We start from the raw sequence: 21,950 nt of genomic DNA on the forward strand, positions 1-21,950 counted from the left end.
AGGTTCAAGTGATTCTCCTGCCTCAGCCGCCCATGTAGCTGGGACTACAGGTATGCGCTACCACACCCAGCTAACTTTTGTATTTTTAGTAGAGACTCGGTTTCACCATGTTGGCCAGGATGGTCTTGATCTCTGGACCTTGTGATCCACCCCCCTCCACTTCCCAAATTGCTGAGATTACAGGGGTGAGCCACCGTGCTCAGCCAGAAATATTTTTAATGACAGTTTGGCCTTTTTTTTTTTTTTTAACTTTTATTTTAACATTTGCTTTAGGTTAATTTTAAGAGTCAGAAAATGTATCTGTAAGTGTTTTTCCCAGGAGTTTTCAAGCTGTGGTCTCTGGATCAGATGCCTCATCATTACCTGAAAACTCATTGATCTTGCAAATTTTCAGGTGCCAACAAGGGTGACCAACCTGTCCTGGCTTACCAGACATATTCCCCATTTCAGCACTAAATGTCCGGCATCCTGGAAATCCCCTCATTAAAAGGAAAACTGGTATAAACAGTTTCCCTAGGTCCCCACATCAGACCTACCAAATCAACTCTTTCAGGGAAGGAAGGAACCTACGAATCTGTTTTATTAGGCTCTCCAAGTGATATGATACATATTAGGGTTTAAGAACCATTGCTTTACTATAGGCAGAAAAAGTTAAAAAAGAGTAATAGGCACACTCCCCTTATAAGATGCATTCTCCAAACTTAATTTTCACATACAAATGGGTTTTAATCTGTAGTTATAGTTTTGACTTTTAATGGGACTTAACTGCACAGATAGGTATTTCCTTAAAAAAAAAAATAAGAGATACCTAAATTACTACTTTGTCAAACTTTTATTCTTAATTTTATCCCAAGAATTAGTCTTGTCTTTTTATTATGTTTTATTCACACTTACCTTTATTAATTTTTAACACTTTCTTTTTCCTTCCTTAGGATCTTGTTTTGGTCTAGCAGATCGAGCAAACTGCTAATAATTTAAAATTAAGGTTTCCTTCATGAATATGCAAGTAATCTTTTCTAAATAATTCTCAAAAACTTTCTAGAGTATGGTGGGAGTATGGTTTTTTAATTTACCTTGAGCGTCTCCTGCCTCTCTCCATGACTTGAGAGGAAATTAATAATAAACTTTTCCTTTACAGTCATTATTTTTGATACCTGGGCCTTTCCTTCTTTACCTATCTTGCCGATTTCTAGTTTGCAAACTGCACTGACTACTAAAAGCAAGATGGTTAATCAATGATATACTCTAGTTATTAAAATTCTCATGTAGAAATATAAATTACAATAAAATGATAAAATGAATTAGTTCTTTTATGACTCCAAATGTACTTCTGGATACTCTAGTCTCTTAGCATGACTATTTTTGAGCTGCATAAATGAAACATTTAAACTTGGCTGAAACTGAACAACCTCATGCTGCTGAAGCTCTTTTATAAAAAATCTAAATAACACTGTCATCTGACTCAGTAAGGTGGGTTTAATTGTAACGAATGAATATCTACTGCTAGAATGCCAATTGTGGAAATTTCTAAAGGGTAACATGAAAATTAATTTCAGTTATATCCTTCTAAAAATTATATAGTTTTGAAATAGATGGATTTAAAGGATACAACCACCATGGGTTTTCCAAAAAGCACATATCCATTAGCTTCCTTTAAGGCTTTTGCTGCTGCTTTTTCATTAGGAAGTCCAACGAAAGCTTGTCCTTTCATACGACCTTCTTTCATCAAACGTATATCAAACCTAGAAGGAAGAAACAGTTTTGATTCAGAGAATGTCAGTTTCAATGATGTGAATGAAAATGTGTTGAACAATCTAAAATTTTGCTATTTCAAATAAAAGTGACTACACCATTTGATAGGCACGTCAATTATTCAGTTTTCTAAAAATATATTTCATGTTCTGCACTAAAATTGATTCTACAAGTAGGTAGTATTTGTTTAAGATATATTTTTAACTATTCTCAACTATTATAAAAGTATGTGATTTAAAAATTATACTACTAGCAACTAGAAAACCAAACTTCTTTTTTTTTTTGAGACAGAGTCTCACTCTGTCACCCAGGCTGGAGTGCAGTGGCATGATCTCGGCTCACTGCAAGCTCCACCTCCTGGGTTCGCGCCATTCTCCTACCTCAGCTTCCTGAGTAGGTGGGGCTACAGGTGTCTGCCACCACACCTGGCTAATTTTTTGTATTTTTAGTAGAGACAGGGTTTCACCGTGTTAGTCAGGATGGTCTCGATCTCCTGACCTCGTGACCTCGTGATCTGCCCGCCTTGGCCTCCCAAAGTGCTGGGATTACAGGCGTGAACCACCGTACCTGGCTGCAAACTTCTTAAATTACTATTTATCTCAATTTTTTAAGTTCCTTACAATCTGGCACTATCTGCTCAAGTGATTAAAAAAGCAACAACTACTACATAACCAAGAATGGAAAAACAGAAAGGATTAACAGCCAGTTACAAGCAATTATAGAATTCATCATATTATTATGATTATTATTATTATTTTTTTTGAGACAGAGTCCTGCTTGGTTGCCCAGGCTGGAGTGCAATGGCGTGATCTTGGCTCAATGCAACCTCCACCTCCTGGGTTTAAGCGATTCTCCTGCCTCAGCCCCCCGGGTACTGGGATTACAGGCGTCTACCGCCATGCCTGGCTAATTTTTGTATTTTTAGTAGAGATGGGGTTTCACTATGTAAGCCAGGCTGGTCTTGAACTCCTGACCTCAAGTGATCCCATCCGCTTCGGCCTCCCATTGTGCTAGGATTACAGGCGTGAACCACCACACCTGGCCAAGAGTTCATTATATTATTATAAGCAATTACAGAATTTCGGAGTAGAAAGGAACCTCAATGATTATCTAATTAAAACCATAATTTTACAGGTGATGTCTAGAGACAGTGAGTGACTCTTCAAAGCAGATAGCTAAGATCTAAAGTCAGAAACACAAACCAAATTTTTAAATTCCTAATATAGTGATCTACTATTCCATAGTGTATTCATTTTTTGAAATTTTTGAGAGAAATTCAGTCAAAAGCTACTTAGAAAAATCAGATTGTAATTTGCAACTGAAATATTACCTAATATTTAGTCTATGAGACTACCAAAATAATACAACATAAAAAACTATCAAAAAATGCAGTAAAGTATTTTTTTTTTCCTTATAATCATGACTCAAAGATGGCAACAAAGAAAAAGACCTAGCATTTTGCATGGCCAGCAGAAGAAAAAATATTTTGGCACCCTGATAAGAAGAGGTATTTGCCCCTAAGAGATATAAATAGAGAACTGTAAAACACAGTTCCATTTGTGTATACCTATGTAAAAAAATACATAGGCCAGATAAGATTTTTAAAGTATTGGTGTCACTTGAATATTAAAACAAAATTTAGTTATAGTCACTTCTTTATTTTATCTGCACTCAAAAGCCTCTTACCTTATCTTTTCTACTTCTTCTTACTTTTAATCTATATGACAGGGAGTCTTTCATACTTTGGAATTAACAAATACGGTATTGTAAAGAATGAAATTCTAACTCCAAACATTAGCTGATATGGTTTGGCTCTGTGTCCCCAAATCTCATTTGAATTGTAACTCCTACAATTCTCATGTGTCATGGGAGGAACGCTGTGAAAGGTGATTGAATTATAGGGGTGGGTCTTTCTGTGTTCTCGTGATAGTACATGAGTCTCAAAAGGTTCGATGGTTTTAAAATAATGGCAGTTTGCCTGCACAAGCTCTTTTTGCCTGCTGCCAGCCATACAAAATGTGACTTGCTCCTCCTCGCTTTCTGCCATGATTGTGAGGCTTCCCTGGCCTCGTGGAACTGTGAGTTTTCCATTAAACCTCTTTCCTTTGTAAATTGCCCAGTCTCAGGTATGTATTTATCAGCAGAGTGAAAACAGACTAATACAGTAAATTGGTACCAGTAAAGTGGGATAATGCTGAAAAGATACCCAAAAATGTGGAAGCAACTTTGGAACTAGGTAACAGGCAGACATTGGAACAGTTTGGAGGGCTCAGAAGAAGACAGGAAAATGTGGGAAAGTTTGGAACTCACTAGACTTGTTGAATGGCTTTGACCAAAATGCTGATAATGATATGGACAATGAAATACAGGCTGAGGTGGTCTCAGATGGAGATGTAGAACTTGTTGGGAACTGGAGCAAATGTGACTCTTGTTATGTTTCAGCAAACTCTTTGTTTTGGCAGAGACTGGTGGCATTTTGCCCCTGACCTAGAGATTTATGGAATTTTGAACTTAAGAGTGATGATTTAGGGTATCTGTCGGAAGAAATCTCTAAGCAGCAAAGCATTCAAGAGGTGACTTGGGTGCTGTTAAGGCATTCAGTTTTAAAAGGAAACAGAGCATAAAAGTTCAGAAAATTTGCAGTCTGACAATGCAACAGAAAAGAAAGAGAAGAAAGAGGAGAAATTCAAGCCAGCTGTAGAAATCTGCATAAGTAATGATGAGCCCAATGTTAATCCCCAAGAAAATGAGGAAAATGTCTCCAGGGCATGTTAGAGGTCTCATGGCAGCCCCTCCCATCACCTGAGGCCTAGGAAGAAAAAGTGATTTTGTTGGCTGGGCCCAGGGTCCCTGTACTGTGTGCAGCCTAGGGACTTGGTGCTCTGCGTCCTGGTCACGGCAGCTGTGGCTGAAAGGGGCTGCCAACAAAGAGCTTGGGTGGTGGCTTCAGAGGATGCAAACGTCAAGCCTTGGCAGCTCCCACATGGTGATGAGCCTGCCAGTGCACAGATGTCAAGAATTGGGGTTTGGGAGCCTCCATCTGGATTTCAGAGGATATATGGAAATGCCTGGATCCAGGCTTCCCTGGCCACATGGAACTGTGAGTTTTCCATTTAACCTCTTTCCTTTGTAAACTGCCCATTCTCGGGTACGTCTTTATCAGCAGTGTGAAAACAGACTAACACATTAGCTTTTATAACATTTATAAATCACAACCCTCTCTTTTGCTTTCACAAAACTGGAAGCCTTGCTCAATGCAGTTCTTTTAAAAGATGACAATCTACTGTCAGAGTAAGAATCTAAAAAGTTTTGACTCATTGCTACATATTCCTGGATGATTCATTGAAAGAATGGTTTTCAAAGCATAGTCTTTGGATCAGAAGCTTCAGCAACATCCAGGAGCTTTTTAGAAACACAAATTCATGTGTTTCTAGACATAGAAAAAAAAAGTTTTAGAAACACAGAAAAACATATAATTCAATGAAACCCAGAAAATCAGACTCTCTGCAGATGGGCCCAGAAAACTGTTTTGCCAGGCTTTCCAGGTGATTCTTATGCAATCTTAAAGTCTGTGAACCATGTATTTAGAGGGAAGATTAAGGTTGGAATCTATCACTGACCTGTTTCTGTAAAGAGTTTTATTAGAACGCAGCCATCAATATTCATTCAGGTTTCATGGCTGCCTTCACAATACAACTACAAAACTGAGTAATTCCAACAGACACTGTATGGTCTGCAATAAAATAAAAATATTAAATTTTTACTATCTGCCCATTTACAGAAAGAGTTTGCCAACTCCTATTCTAGACATCTACAAGATTAACTGTGCAAGAGAATAGATCAACTTTTTCATATAATTTTTATCTCTAAAAGGAAAATGATGGGATTAAAATAGTGGTAAATTTGTAATAGATAAAAACAAAATATAATTTAAGATTGTATTTTACTGTCACTTACATGATTCGCTGTGTTTCTGATGAAAAGTCAACATATCTTCCAAAAATATATTTAAGGTCCTAGAATTTCAATAAGAAAAAGACAAATAACAAAGCCAGGGAAAAAAACTGTTAATAAATAAATAAATACATCAATGCATCAATAGAAGAGGTCATACTGGACTAAGGTAGACTTTAATCTAATATGACTGGCGGCCTTTCAAAAGGGGAAATTTGGACACAGATACTCACAAAGGGAGTATGCTATGTACAAAGGCAGAAATTGTGGTGATGCTTCCACAAGCCAAGGAAGGTGAAAGTTCGTCAGCTTCTGCATACCAGCAGAAGCTATGGGAGAGGCACAGAACAGATCCTTCACTCAAAGCCCTCAGAATGAACCAATCCTGCCACACTTTTGATTTCAGTTTGCCTCCAGAACTATGAGACAACACATCTCTGTTGTTTCAGCCACTTAGCCCTAGGAAATTAATACATACCCCAAACTCTGTCTCAGTATTTACTGCCAGAGAACCCAAGCTATGAGTATTATTTTAATAAAAAATTAACCTGAAAATACTAAACAATCATTTGTCATGCCCTGAAGCACAGTAAGAAAACCACGTTCTTAAAGGTAGTTTCAAACAGACTTTAACACATTAAGTATAAAACCTTCAAATTATTTTCATTTACATGAAAAAAAATCAATTTATACCTACCTTTTCTTCAACATGTTTAGCTAAATTCTTTACATAAATTCTACAGTTTGGTTCACCAGGTTCATAACTTCTGAAAACTGAAAGTGTTTCCATTTCTTATTAAAAAACAAAAAAAAAAGATATAAAATTAAAATATTTTAAGCAAGTTTTTAAAGATAATTATAATTTTCAAACCTAATTGTTAAATAGACAAAATAAGGTTTATGAAAATGTTAAAATTTTCACTTTAACATAAAATGAAAATTAGTTAATTTTCATATGAACTAATCAGTAACAATATTACATAAAATTAGTAACATAAAATTAGTAACAATATTACAAATGGGTTTAAATATACTCACTGAAAATCTGAATTGATTATATTAAAAACTTTATATACATAACTTTTGTTTTAAAAATTTCAGACTTCTAGAGTAACTACAATTTGTCCAATAAAATATCTACTATTAAAGGTCTGTTAAGATGAGTCATGTTATAAAAAAGAGCAAAGTATATATGTTAATTGATTTGGGTAATTATTTTGCTTAAAGTGAATTTCCCAAACCATCAGCCACCTCCATATTTAAACGCAAGAATGAAGTAAACACAGTATCAGGCATCTCAGACAAACCATGGCCTAAGAACCCTTGTATAGCTCCTCTCATTTAATGTCAGTAATCTGTTCTAGAAAATGAGATAGATGTTTTGTGTAAAAATCCTAGCTGGAAGTCTATTTCCCATTACCATAGGAAAAATTATGTGTTACACATCAATCTAAAGCCTCTAAATATTTTCTGACAATGTACTAAAACAGTAAAAGTCTTTGAGAAGTAGAAAATTACCATGTTAGGATATAAAATCCTAAAATCATGTATTTCTTATCACCTTTTTTTAAATCGCTTTGTATGTATCTCAGACACAGTATTTGTGACAGTCTATGAGCTGCATTTGGAAAATATAACTCCAGACTTATGGGACACACTGACTTATTTTAAATGCCACATGAAAGTTTTAGGAATGAAAACAAAATTTTTTCCCAAATATAGACTGGAAACACTGTATGGAAAGGAATGTTCCCTCCACTATAAAGTATGAGTATTTAAAAAAAACAGAAGAAGTGATTACAAACATTAATCGGAGAGATGTTTTAAAGTATTTGCCTTAAGGTAAATGGCATGACAGATTTGTTTTGTTTCTATAGAGTCAAAGATATGTAAAATGGAACATGTGCTTAGTTTATTTCGTGACATTACCTTCTCTAGAAATTCTGCCCTTTTCCAATTCCCTTCTAGAAATACATTCTGATGGCATTTCATCAGAGTCTTCTTTAATCTCCTCTGTGATGTCCAAATTAGGTTTGGGGAAGATTTTTCCAAATCCTATATTGGATGCATCAACTTCAGTAGCAGGTAAATCTAAGAGTTCAATATTAACATTAACCATTAAGAATCTCTCCTTTAAAAATAGTTTTTGGGTCCCCACCTCCTATTTTATATTTAATAATATATATTTTGGCACTAAAATTCTTTGGTGTTTCTCAATATACTAAAAGAGGCACACACATTTTCTATAAAGGTCCAAATAGCAAAAAAAAAATTGTGTTAAAGGGTGACTAGCCATGAGATAAGAAAAATTTATAAAAAGAAAAATGTTAAATAAACACATAAAAAAGGAGCTACCTGAAAAGGCACTACATTCTCACTCACCATCCAAGATAGGAATTAAAACTAGTCACGGTTTTTCACTCACTATGTTTGTAATACTTACTAGAATTCTATCCTATATTCACACAAGTGCTCAAAGATATATGTGCAAAGACATATTCCAGTATTTTCTGTAATAGTAAAAGAAGGGAAACAACCTCAACTTCTATGAAAAAGGCATGATAAGATATTGACAAAAGTATATTATGGGCTATTATACAGCCAAAAAATGTAAAGTAGATGTTTATGCTTTGACATAGTAAGCTACCCCTCACTAGATTGTAAACTTCAAAAAAAGAGAACATAGCAAACTTGTCCATGGAGGCCGCTAGATAACAAACTTTCAACAAGTCATTACTGAGTGAATGATAAATACCGTCAAAACACAATGTTCATTTAAAAAATAAGAGAGAAATGTGTTCATACATGTACAGGATAAGGTCTGGGAGGATATACACACACACACACACACACGTACGTATATACACATACCAAATTGCTAACAGTATTTGCCTTTAGGTAGTAGGACAGAGGAGAGAGAGGTTTGAGGTGTTAACTTTTTAACGATTTTACTTTTTTTGGTTACATTTCTATCAACTTGTATTACTTCAGAAATTTCAAAATAAAGACTTAAAGAACAAAAGAACACCATTATATCATCAAATTCATGGTTAAAACAAGTAAAAAAAATCTGTAATTTCAATACATTTGTTTTAAACTTAAGAATAGTATTCTTGGCAAACAATCTTCCATGTCTTTTGGATTAAAAATATATATATATATTTACATTAAGTCCACAACTCACGAAATAGTCACATTGCTTGTTTTCTAACCAGTATTAATATAGTTACACTAATAAAACCATAGGCCACGACATGAAACAAGCAATGAAAAAGTCAATAAAAGAAACTCCATTATATTTTTAGTGTAAACATCAGCAAAAAGCACTAAATTTCATTCTAGAGGTCATTACTAGCAAAGGGTAACAGTGACAATCTCACCGTTTACCATCAATTTCTGTTGTATAAAAAAGTTGAAAGCAGATATTATTCCATGATTTTGAGGAAACATTAATTGCATATTTTAAATAAAGTTGACAAATACTAAAATACGAAACATTATATGTAAAACTTAATTCTAACACAATAAGTTGATTTCAGCATGTGAAATAACTAGAATATCCTTACCATGATTTTTTTCCTCACAATTTTGTTCCTTTTCTAAATCTTTCTTAAATGCAGCTGGCATGTCGGTAGATATATGGAATTCAATTCTTTTATTACCTACAGGTTGTGGTTGGTCAAATACATCTGAAGGTAACAGCACTGGATGTAAACTGCTATTTAAAAACAATCATAGCATTAGTTTGTAATTGCAAATAAAATCCTGAGTAAAATATTATTTCAAGTTTACTTTAAATTTTAAAAGTTAACACTGACAAAGGACTCGCTACACTTGATATTCAATAAAGTGAGTGACTTAAACTTATTAGTTTAATAAACTTTAATGCTCTCATATAGGTACTACTAAATTATTAGTTTACACATAAAAAGACTGAGATTCAGCGATGTCAATAATTTGTCTAAGGTCATTCTGTAAACGACAGAGAAGGGATTTGATGACTATTGATTCTAAACCCCAGGATATTTACCAATATGCAAAACAGTGCATTCTATGTTTGATATTTTAAACATATCTATATAACACTAAACTTTGATGACTTAAAATTGTCAGTAGTCACATTAAAACCATGAAAAGAAACAGATGAAATATTGATAATATAACTTAATATTTCTCATATCCAAAATATTATTTCAGCATACAATCAATATAAAAAGTTATGAAGATATTTTACATTATGTTTTCATACAATTTTAATGTGGGTCACATTAATTTCTATTGTTCAGTGTCACTATAGAGATTCAAAGGGAAAAAAACGTAAAATACTCCAAATCAAAAATGTATAAAACAAGTATCATTTTACTGGCAACTTCTGGACTATAACAAAATGTCCAAAACACAATGGAAAGGTAACGTATATCTACTAACATTCTTGGATAACTACGGTCTGACCCTTATCCCAAATCTGCAAATTCTTTAGGAAGTTTATTACAAGACAAAGTAGTGCAAAAGGAATTCTTAATTTTTAAAAATATCAATGGCGTTCCAATGGCTTCTTCAATAAATTCAAACTCCATCGCCTAACATTTAGGGGAGGTTTCACATCCTTCTAGCTTTCCCTTTCATCATTTCTATTCCTATTCAATAAATTTTCCTACCTCTGGAAACTTTCCTTTTATTCTTCCATTCACATAGGATACAGTTTCCCTGCCTAATTTTTGTCTCCCCTCCTTAAAGGGCCAGCTCAAATGTCTCCTCTCTCTTATAACCTTTTCAAATTTCTCAACTGGCTGGGACCTCTCTTTTCTCACAACCTTTTAGTTCTTAGTTTATATTTCCTATGTCATGTATTATAATTGCTAATGCAATAATCATCTGTGCATTTGGCTTATTAAGACTATTAACTCACTGTTTGAAAAGACAGCATTAAACTTTAAAAGCATGCTTCAAACTACACACAATATTTAGCAGAAAACCTTACCATACATTCAATAAATACTTAAAGGCACTTGGGTGGGTCCTGTGTGCCAAGTAAAGATATGTGAATTTTTATCTGCTGGGTACTTTTTAAGTAAAAAATGTTTGATATCAGGTGATGGAGTTAAGAGAAACTAAATAACTGTATATAAACACACTGGTGTTTATATTAGTGACATTATTCACTAATATATTACACTAGTGACAGTAATGTCACTAACAAAACTGTAAATGCACGAGGAGAAAGAGAAAAGAAATGATGAAAGGAAAGTAAATGAATTTTGTTTTGGACAATATCTTAAGTGCCTATAAGATATTCTGAGTCTGCAGACAGGAAGCTGGAAGCAAATACCTTAAGGCTTATGACAGAGAAGAGAGTAGTGGTCAACTGTCAGAGAATTATAAATATTTGTAAATTTGGCAACTAGGAAGCCAATGTAAACCAAGAACACCGACAGGAAACAAATGCCAGATTGAAGAATGATGTGAATTAAGCAAGTAAACAAAGTACATACAGACAACCCTCATTTCATAGTTCAAATAAAATTACCTGTGTGAAGGACACAAAGGTGTATTCAACATATCCTTTATTTTTCTCTTTTTCCTCACATGGCGCTGCTTTATTGTTTTAGGTCTTTTGGGCTGAAGATTTGCTAGTTCCATTAATTTGTTCATTCTACAATGAGGAAAGGGATGATAAACAAAATTTCCTTTCTAGAAGCATAGCTATTTACCACTGTTTCTATTAAAGTTAAATTTGTATTTTGGTGTATAATTTAAATTATAAAATGATTTACTTACATCAAATATATAGAACACCATCAATTAAGAGATAATCAATTTGATAAAAGCTCAAATACTAAATTGCCTTGCTTAGCTTTCATCTTACTTACAAAAAATTAAAAATAGACTTAATTACATGTTATCAATTTTTAAAATGTACGTTTCATCATAAGCAGTTGCCTAAATAAAATGGCTGGACCACATGCCAAACAGCTGAACAAGATACAATAATAAAATCGATATAATATTAATGTTCTTAAATCATTCTTATTCATATTCTAATTATTAAACAGAGCCTGGACTGAAATATGTCATTTAAAAGCATTTTGTGCATAACTGTTGCAAATCATTCTATAAATAAGGTAACTTAAATCACTTGAGAACCGTTTTCAAATACTGTACTATGCTCTGGAGTAGTTTCAGGAAGTGACAACACCTTGTACATAGATAGCTTTTCTCTATTAAGAGTATGAATATTTAATATTAAAGATAGATCTTGTCTACTGTACCATCTACAGAGCAGGAACTTGGAAACCGCTAGTCCCAGCTCTACTTCTCAGGGTTGTATTTGCAAAATACACACACAACAAAATACAAAAGAGAGGAAGGAGGGTATTGTTCAAATAAGCTTTAAACCTTTTTTCCCTGAAGAAAAATGAAAACATATGCTGTAATTTAAACCCTTTTAAAAAACGATGGTTTACCAAAAACTTTATGAAAAAATTTACTTATTCAAAGTATATGTCTATATTTATAAATTGCTGACCCGAAGTACACCAAGTCTCTACAAGAGTGCTAGGCATATATTCAGTAATTATTGGCTGAATAAATGAATAGTACAGGTTGAGCACCCCTTATCCAAAATGGCTGGAACCAGAAGTATACCAGTTTTGTAATATTTGCATATACCTGAGATCTCTTGGGGATGAGACACAAATTTAAACACGAAATTCATTTACGTTTCATATACAACTTATACACAAAAGACTGAAGATAATTTTATACAATATTCTTAATAATTTTGTACATGAAATAAAGTTTGTGTACATGGAAACATCAGAAAGCAAAAGTGTTGGCTGGACATGGTGGCTCACGCCTATAATCCCAGCACTTTGGGAGGCCAAGGAGGGTGGGTTACTTGAGCCCAGGATTTTGAGACGAGCCTGTGCAACATGGTGAAACCCTATCTCTACAAAAATATGAAAAATATTAACCAGGTGTGGTAGCACATGCCTGTAGTCCCAGCTACTGGGACTGATGCGGGCAGATTGCTTGAGCCCGGGAGGTTGAGCATGCAGTAAGCCATGATTGCACCACTGCACTCCAGTTAGCGCAAAAGAGTAAGACCCTGTCTTAAAAAGAAAAAAGAAAGAAAACAAGCAAAGGTGTCACTAAGCCAGCCATATGTGGTATCATACTGGTACTCAAAAAATTTCAGAGTCTGAAGCATTTTGGATTTCAGATTTAGTTTAGAGATACTCAACCTGTACCATTTTTCTTTTGTTTAGTTTAGGTCTTGTTACATTTCCTGAAGATAACAGAGAAGCATGAAACTAGAGCTTGGTACATGCAAAGGCTATGTTCTCTCTCAGGACTCAAGATGAATTACTGGCAGAATTCCTCACTATATCCTTTAATGGAAACCTAAGTAAACAAACAAAAAAGGGTTTGGCCAGGTTACTATAGCATTTCTAATTACTTCCAGTTTTTGCCCATTCAGTATGATATTGGCTGTGGGTCTGTCATAGATAGCTCTTATTATTTTGAGATACGTCCCATCAATACCTAATTTATTGAGAGTTTTTAGCATGAAGCGTTGTTGAATTTTGTCAAAGGCCTTTTCTGCATCTATTGAGATAATCATGTGGTTTTTCTCTTTGGTTCTGTTTATATGCTGGATTACATTTATTGATTTGCGTATATTGAACCAGCCTTGCATCCCAGGGATGAAGCCCACTTGATCATGGTGTATAAGCTTTTTGATGTGCTGCTGGATTCGGTTTGCCAGTATTTTATTGAGGATTCTTGCACCAATGTTCATCAAGGATATTGGTCTAAAATTCTCTTTTTTGGTTGTGTCTCTGCCCGGCTTTGGTATCAGGATGATGCTGGCCTCATAAAATGAGTTAGGGAGGATTCCCTCTTTTTCTATTGATTGGAATAGTTTCAAAAGGAATTGTACCAGTTCCTCCTTGTACCTCTGGTAGAATTCGGCTGTGAATCCATCTGGTCTTGGACTCTTTTTGGTTGGTAAGCTATTGATTATTGCCACAATCTCAGATCCTGTTATTGGTCTATTCAGAGATTCAACTTCTTCCTGGTTTATTATCATTATTTTTATAAAGAAAGTGAAGTTCACAGAGGTTAAGTAATTAGCCCACAGTTAACACTCAAGTTAAAGTAACCATCTATCAGGAACTGCCAGCTTCCCTAAATGTCTCTGTTTAAGACAGATACCGTATTCACTCCCATTTTATAGTTTCAGCCCCACCTATGCTTTGATTTTAACTCTTCCCTTAGAAAGAGAATATACTGCACATTGTACCACTACTTGGGTGGACACTGACTCAGTCAAATTGCAATTATTTGTATATGTTGCTCAGAGTCTGCTTGGGTTCTGCCTCATGCCAACCATTCACGCCTCCTATATACCACCTCTTCCGTGCAGTCACCTAAGATTTCAATCATTTTCCCATTAGAGTCCTGCAGATAGGGGTTGACAAACTACAGCTCAATGACCAAATCCAGCTAGCTGCCTGTTTTTGTAATTAAAGTCTAGTTGGAAAAAGGCCACACCAACTCATTAGATATACTATCTATGGATGCTTTCCTACTACAAGGGCAGAACTGAGTAGCCACAACAGAGACCACATGACTCTCAAAGTCAAAAATATTTACTCTTTGGACCAATAAAGAAACAGTTTGGCAATTCCTGTTCTAAGCCAGGCTGTGGATTATATACATGACCATTATTAACAATGTACTATTCTTTGTCAGAATCCTTAAATAAAATGCATAGATTGCCAAGAACTATCAATAAAAAGAATAATTCATCTGCAGTAGTTACTATGAATAGTTTTGTATGAAATCCTAAAGAATTACTCTAGAAATTATTCTGAGGTAAGTAGAGTCCAGAAGAATAAGCATCTGTCAAAACATGACCATGGTCAATTTTTATTATTTGCAGTAGTTACGTTCTAAGGTTACCATAAACACTAAATCACTGTCCCTAGGAAAATTCAGCATTAGGTTCCTGGAAGCCTTTGTTTACAACATCTTGTCATCTGATCAATACATTACCTTGTTTGATATGTGTTTATGTCTAAGAACACCTTACTTAATATACACTGTTGATTCATTAACATTGACTCACAGTCAATACTACTGTAACTCTGGCCTGAAGGAAAGCAATATATTTTCTCCATCAGGCTCGACATAGCCTTCTTGAGCTCAGGAACACTAATGAGCACTTCAACACCATGCTCAAGGGCCATTTTAAACACAAGAGTCACAAAAAAAAAAACTCAAAAATGTGAAAAAAGGTAGTGCTGAACAGACCATGAAAAGGATACTTGTTTGTAGTATAAGAACTGAAACGAGAAGGCAGAGGGTGTTTTTATTTGACTTCATCTGGGAATGTGTGTGTTGGCTGACTCAAATTTTTCACCACATGGTACAATGTCCATTTCCACAAAAAAACTTTAAAAAGCACATTGAGGCCGGGCGCATGGCTCATGCCTGTAATCCCAGCACTTTGGGAGGCTGAGGCAGGCGGATCGCCTGAGGTTGGGAGTTTGAGACCAGCCTGACCAACATGGAGAAACCTCGTCTCTACCAAAAATACAAAAATTTATCCAGGCATGGTGGCGCATGCCTGTAATCCCAGCTACTCGGGAGGCTGAGGCAGGAAAATCGCTTGAACCTGGGAGGCGGAGGTTGTGGTGAGCTGAGATCGTACCATTGCACTCCAGCCTGCGCAATAAGAGCGAAACTCCGTATCAAAAAAAAAATAATAATAATAAAAAATAAAAAGCACATCAATTATTGATTTTGAAGTCACAAATAAATTTTATCATATAGGCAAATTCTCAAATATGGAATCCACAAATGACAAGGCTCAAATGTACTTTATAATACCATAATCATCAATCTAAAAAATTATGCATAATCCAAAAATTTTCACTTAGGTCTTGTTATCTATTCTCAGGTCTTAATTTATAGCTTCTATATATGCTTGAGGTGTTGGGGGGCTGAGGACAAATTCTAATCACCCGAAATTATTAAGAATTATACACACAAAACCTAGGGAGAGCAAGAATCTCTTTCTTATATTCTATGTTTCTTGGAAACTAAACAAATATTTCATGTTACAAACCTCTGTCGGTCCTCATCATCAGTGCTTTCATATTCTGATTCTTCACTAGATAACTCCTCATCCTCCTCTGGCAAAGGAGGTTCCTCCGGTGGCTGAGGAGATGTGGGTGGAAGAGGTGCATGCAATGGCATATAGTCTTCATACTAATTAAAAGAATAAAACAAAAATACTATGGCAGTCTAAAATATTTATAGAACAAACTCCATTTGAATACTTCATTCTCATTTCCATCACATGTTTTTTTTTTTTTTTTAAACACATTCTACACATATTGAGGGAACACCTTGTATGGCAGATCACTAGCTGATCACAAAATTTGTCTCTTCTTCCTTTACCCTCAGCTGAACTAAGTTTTCAAAGCTCCTCTGCAGTTATATTTCCCCTTGTAACTGAGTTATAGCCAATGAAATGAGACCATTAAAAACTCCCACATACAATTCTTCCTTCCTGATCTGCAGACTGTATAGCAATGTCTTCATCAACCTGGGAAGGCACATGGTCAAAACAATTCAGGTGTTTTTCATGGCTCAGTAGAACAAAATATCCCTCTGCTCTACTTTTGGAAAGGATCTGACATAACCAAAAATAACTTTTATTGTATTAAATGACTAAGAATTTATTTGTTAACAGCAGCTAGTATAACCTTAATTAATTCTCCAGTAATATATCAAGCATTGAGTAGGTGTTGAGGTTACAAAAAGAAAAAAAAAACAAATCCTAAAGTTAATAGTACATACATTAGAAAAGCAACAAATCCCAAACCACATTGTCTTCTATTCATATATGAACACTCAAAGTATTAATAATTTTGCATTGCTATTATTAATAAATATACTAGGAGTACTATAGCAAAATAACAACTAAAATTACTCAAGAGCAGGTATAGCCTACTTCTAAATTATTGACAGATTTGCATAGTCAAGTCTAATAAAAATATCAGCCCCCTTTTTCGTCTTTTGCAAACAAAGCTCTATTTGTGACAAAACCAGAACTATGAAATCTTTAGGTAATTTAGTTAAGTGTAACTACCTTATAGGATGGCACAATGTTTTGGCTCAAAAAACTTAACAACACTGGATGAAATGATAGCCTTTATTGACAAAAGCATTTCTTTCATATTCTGTCTTTTCCTCACTTACAGTTCTCAGTTCTACTATTATCATCATATTACTTTATATCCGTTCCTTATTTTCAATGTACATCAGAGGTTGCTACAACACCTGTATAATTCAGCCTCAATAATCCCATTCAGGAAGAGAAATTTGGACTTGGAAATTCTAAGAGCTTTCTTACCATGGGAGGTCGCGCAGTAATTGGTCCAAAAGGTGTGGGCAAATTCATTTTATTCATAAGATGAAGGACCTTAAAGTGGTAAGACATTTAAATTCACATATAAAATGATTCAACTCACATCTTGTATTTTATGTACTAAGAAACTTTGCTATAACACTATTTACTAATTGAGTGTAAAGGAAGACCTGCCCATCTCTTGCCTTTATAATCTCTGCATAAGGTAAAACAAGGCATTAGTATATCTCAGATTAACCTTCCTAAAATGTCAATTCTACATGTTCAATTAGTCCCATCGCTAAGAATGTAATGTTCTTGCAATATAAAAACTACTGAAATTATTTTATATCTTTAACCCAATTATTGTAAAATTATAAAACAGAGAAATATATAAAAAAAAAATCACCTATACTTTGTACTTCAAAAAAATATGTTATTACTGCCAATATTTTTAAGCATTTGCTCAGGGGTCTACTATAACTTTTCTTTTAAGAATCTCTATGTTAATGATGTATTCTAAAGTAATAGAGACTTATCACAAATTACATTTCCCAAACTAGCTTCTGTTTATTACTATCCACTTATACTATACCTTATAAAAGTCTCTACTTGAAAGTAGAAAATATTTAATTACATTTAAAATACTGTATCACTGGCTGTCTAGAATTAGGCTGATTACTTTTATGAGAATCAGCATGAAAAATAAAGTATCAAGCTATACAAACAAGTCCTTTTAGGAAAAGTTTTATTCTACTTACCTGTACATAGAACTTAGGCACACTTGCCAAGGCATTTACGATGTTGGCTAGGATTGTGCTGGAAGGTGGTGGGTACATATACTTGAGGCATGAATTTAAAGGAAAAGTCAGCCTATAAAATAAAAAACATTTAAGATGCTTGTTTTAATAATTTCATATCAGTAACTCATTTTAGGTAATCTGATAACAAACACACCGCTCAAATGATAGAGTACATTAGATTTACCCTGTTCCTAAAAGATCCAAAGTACATTTAAAAAGAAAAATAAGCTACTGCATTTCTTGGCAGAGGTTTATCTTGTAGCTCTGAACATTTTAATAGATGCTTTCTCTGCACTGAATTCAATGACAAACTCATAACTCGAAATGTTTATTCAACATATTAAAAACATGGATGACATTAAATATCTTTGTTTTTTAAAATTATCTTATTTGCAATAAGATATCTGTATATAACACAATATACAATAAGCAATAAGATATCTGTATATCACAATATACAATAAGCAAAAAGCAGTAAGATATCTGTGTATCTGTATATAACACAGAACAAAAGCAAAAGAAAAGCAAACAAAAATGCTAACCCATGGTTTGGTGCAATTCCGTTTTCTACTGTTAAATAACCAAGTTCTTTCTTTTCTTTATCATCTTCAACAGGGTCATCAGACCTGGGACATACAGAATCAAAGTTAACCTTATCTTTCCAAAGAGTGAAAAACTGCACACAGAAAAGATAAATTACCTTTTCAAACATGTCATTATAAAAACAGTTTTATAAAAAAAAAAAAAAAAAAAAAAAAAACTTTCAAGTATTTCTCAAGCAAACACCAATAAATGGGAAGGGAACTAAAATTAACTAAAATTAACCTTCACTGAATCCTTTCTGTATTATTATTACGTTGAGCACTACATATTTTCATATACTCTTCATAGCAAGACTATGAAGATGGCATAATTGTCACTGAACAAAAATAAAACTAAAGTTTACATGGCATAAAACAGTGGTAATCAAATGTCTTTAATGTGTGTCAAAATCACTTGGAGAGTTTATTAAAACTCATAGACTTCTACAACATTTTCCCATCCCTTCCATCCCTCAATCAAGTTTCTGATTCAGTAAGACTGGGTTAAAGCTCAAGGTTCTGTATTTTGATCAAGTTTATAGATGATACAGCTGATCTAGGGACCACACTTTGAGAACCACTAGTGTAAAGCAAATTTGTGAAGCTGTACTACAAAGAGTCACAGCCGGAAACAAAATGCCAGTCTTGATTTCATGACACTGTGGTATCTCTGATACAAAGAGTTCATACTAGTTATTTTCCCTCCATTGAAAGTTGAAGATGAATTCATTTCAGCCCACTCCCTTCCCACTTCACAATGATTAACCCGTAATATTAAATCTGGTTCCTAATGCACAATTAGCAGCAAAAATAAACATACTGTTTTACTGTACTAGGTTTAATGGAAAAATCTGTCATTACTCTTCCAATTACGTACTTGCTAGTCTGAAAACAATACAATAACTGTATAACTGATTAAAAAAAAAACACACTTTAAAAATGTTACAAAAATGTATTATCTATACCTTTTTTTTTTTTCAGAGCCTGAAGTGGGACATGGGGAGTGAACTCGATCTTGCTCTTTTGCAAATTCAACGACTAAAGTATGACCTAAAAGTTTCAGTTGATGGAGTCTTGTCAGTGCCTTCAGTTAAAAGAACAAGAGTAAACATTTCACAATTGTACCAAAAATGATCTGTTAGAGACCAATTTTTATACTTTTTTTTTTTTTTGCTAATGCTGTAAACAGTTCCTTGACTATTTCCTAATTTAATTTTAATCTCAGGCTATCAAGCCTTTATTACTTATTAAAGGACTACTTCCTATAACTTAGGAAAATAAAAATCTGGCTAAATCCCACTTTATGCCAGCTCTGCTTATACCCGGGCAGCTGAAAATGGCTAGAAAACAAACTAACAAATTTCCCTGGCCTCACTTTCAATTTAAAAAACTACCACAAATCTCAGGGTGATCTTTAATTATGCCACAAAATTACTTATTACAATCTTAGTCTATTTTTTCCACCTATATCTAAGAGAGTATTTTGTACTTTCTCCTTGTTCCTTAACCTCACAATATTTTTCTTGTATTCCGTTAGCTTAGCACCTTGTTTTCTACTTTGAGACAACTGAAGTGATGACATGAGAATAGACTCCCACTATAACTCCCCATCTACTAGCATATGCATGCTGTCTGTTATCATCTATTAACTATCCACATGCCTATCTAAATCCAGCTGCTTAACTTATATACTAAATTCCATCCTCTCATCTACTCAAGGGTCTTTACTTAGCTATGCTCTGGAAATGTGTGTGGTGAGGGGTGTGGAGGGTGATCTTATTTATACTGTTAATTTACTGTCCTCTATTGGATTATGCATTATCAGTATGAAAACATGCTCCTATTTCCCCCATCCTAAATTTGTATTATTGGTTTTGCAGTAAAACTCTGTACAAGTTATCTAAACCCTCTATCTACAACTCCTCTCTGCCTATTCAGTTTCAAAGCTATTTCAATCAGGTTAATGCTTTAATAAGTTTACTGAGACTGCTTATCATAGACAACAAATTTTGTATGGTTGGGCTAATGATCAACTCCTAGTCTTCACTTGGTTGCATTTAACATAGTTAATCACTCCTTCCTTGATACATGTCATTCACTTGGCTTCAAGACTTCACACGTTCTTAGTTTTCTTCCTAGCTCGCTGGTTTGTACTCCTCCATCTCTTTGACTTGTGCCTTCTCTCACGTTCTTAATGTTAGAATGCTCCAGAGCTCTCGTCCTGGTCTTCCTCTCTCTCTCAACATATTATCTTGGTGATTTAATCCAGCATCCGAACTTTAAATCTGTATGCTAATGTTTCACTAATTTATAATTTCAGCACAGACTTCTGTCCTGAAGTCAAGGAACACATATTCAAATAATGGATAGCGCCCCATAGGTATCTAACAAACATTTCAAATTCAACATTTCAGAAGCTAAACCACTTAATCTCTCCCCCAGCCCCAAATGTGCTCCACCGGGAGCCATCTCTATTTCAGTTGATAGCAACTCCATTCTTCCAGTTATTCAGGTCAAAAATCTTGTAATCCTTAATGCTTCTTTCCCACATTCCATATCCAAGTCATTAAGAAATCCTGTTTGCCTATACCGTAACGCCATAGTCATCAAAACAGGATGGTACTGGTATAAAAATAGGCACATAGACCAATAGAACAGAATAGAGAACACAGAAATAAACCCAAATACTTACAGGAAACTGATCTTCCAGAAAGCAAACAAAAACATAAAGTGGAGAAAAGACACCTTATTCAACAAATGGTGCTGGGATAATTGGCAAGCTGCGTGTAGAAGAATGAAACTGGATCCTCATCCCTCACCTTATACAAAAATCAACTCAAGGTGGATCAAGGACTTAAATCTAAGACCTGAAACCATAAAAATTCTAGAAGATAACATCAGAAAAACCCTTCTAGACATTGGCTTAGGCAAAGATGTCATGACCAAGAACCCAAAAGCAAATGCAACAAAAACAAAGATAAACAGATGGGACTTAATTAAACTAAAAAGCTTCTGCACAGCAAAAGAAACAATCAACAGACAGACAACCCATAGTGGGAGAAAATATTTGCAATCTATACATCCAAAAAAAAGACTAATATCCAGAATCTACAAGGAATCCAAACAAATCAGCAAGAAAAAAAACAATCCCATGGGCTAAGGACATGAATAGACAATTATCAAAATAAGATACACAAATGGCCAACAAACATATGAAAAGCTGCTCGACATCACTAATGATCAGGGAAATGCAAATCAAAATCATGAGGCAATACCTCCTAACTCCTGCAATAATGGTCATAATGAAAAAATCAAAACATAATAGATGTTGGCAGAAATGTGGTGAAAGGGACTTTCACACTGCTGGTGGGAATGTAAACTAGTACAGTAAGTATGAAAAATAGTGTGGAGATTCCTTAAAGAACTAAAAGTAGACCT

The 21,950-nt window shown here is 34.4% G+C and overlaps 1 protein-coding gene across 24 annotated transcripts in view; it reads right to left on the reverse strand.

Moving 5' to 3' along the window:
* RNPC3 (RNA binding region (RNP1, RRM) containing 3) overlaps window positions 1–21,950 on the reverse strand; it is a 30,215-nt gene that overhangs the window by 2,556 nt on the left and 5,709 nt on the right. For 6 of the 24 annotated variants that reach the window (XM_054480852.2, XM_054480846.2, XM_063652434.1 and 3 more), the window contains 12 exons: window positions 19,478–19,596; window positions 18,474–18,557; window positions 17,890–18,001; window positions 17,135–17,203; window positions 15,842–15,984; window positions 11,234–11,359; window positions 9,273–9,424; window positions 7,636–7,797; window positions 6,404–6,498; window positions 5,710–5,768; window positions 1,610–1,742; window positions 895–966 (listed from right to left, as the gene is read on the reverse strand). In XM_054480852.2, coding sequence (XP_054336827.1) covers window positions 907–966; window positions 1,610–1,742; window positions 5,710–5,768; window positions 6,404–6,498; window positions 7,636–7,797; window positions 9,273–9,424; window positions 11,234–11,359; window positions 15,842–15,984; window positions 17,135–17,203; window positions 17,890–18,001; window positions 18,474–18,557; window positions 19,478–19,596 — 1,314 coding nt within the window. In that variant the 3' untranslated portion in view covers window positions 895–906. The remainder of the gene's footprint in view (window positions 1–894; window positions 967–1,609; window positions 1,743–5,709; window positions 5,769–6,403; window positions 6,499–7,635; window positions 7,798–9,272; window positions 9,425–11,233; window positions 11,360–15,841; window positions 15,985–17,134; window positions 17,204–17,889; window positions 18,002–18,473; window positions 18,558–19,477; window positions 19,597–21,950) is intronic. The other 18 variants (XM_054480858.2, XM_054480854.2, XM_063652447.1 and 15 more) reach the window with 5 other exon arrangements.

Source organism: Pongo pygmaeus, chromosome 1 (assembly GCF_028885625.2).
Source record: "Pongo pygmaeus isolate AG05252 chromosome 1, NHGRI_mPonPyg2-v2.0_pri, whole genome shotgun sequence".
NCBI lineage: Eukaryota > Metazoa > Chordata > Mammalia > Primates > Hominidae > Pongo > Pongo pygmaeus.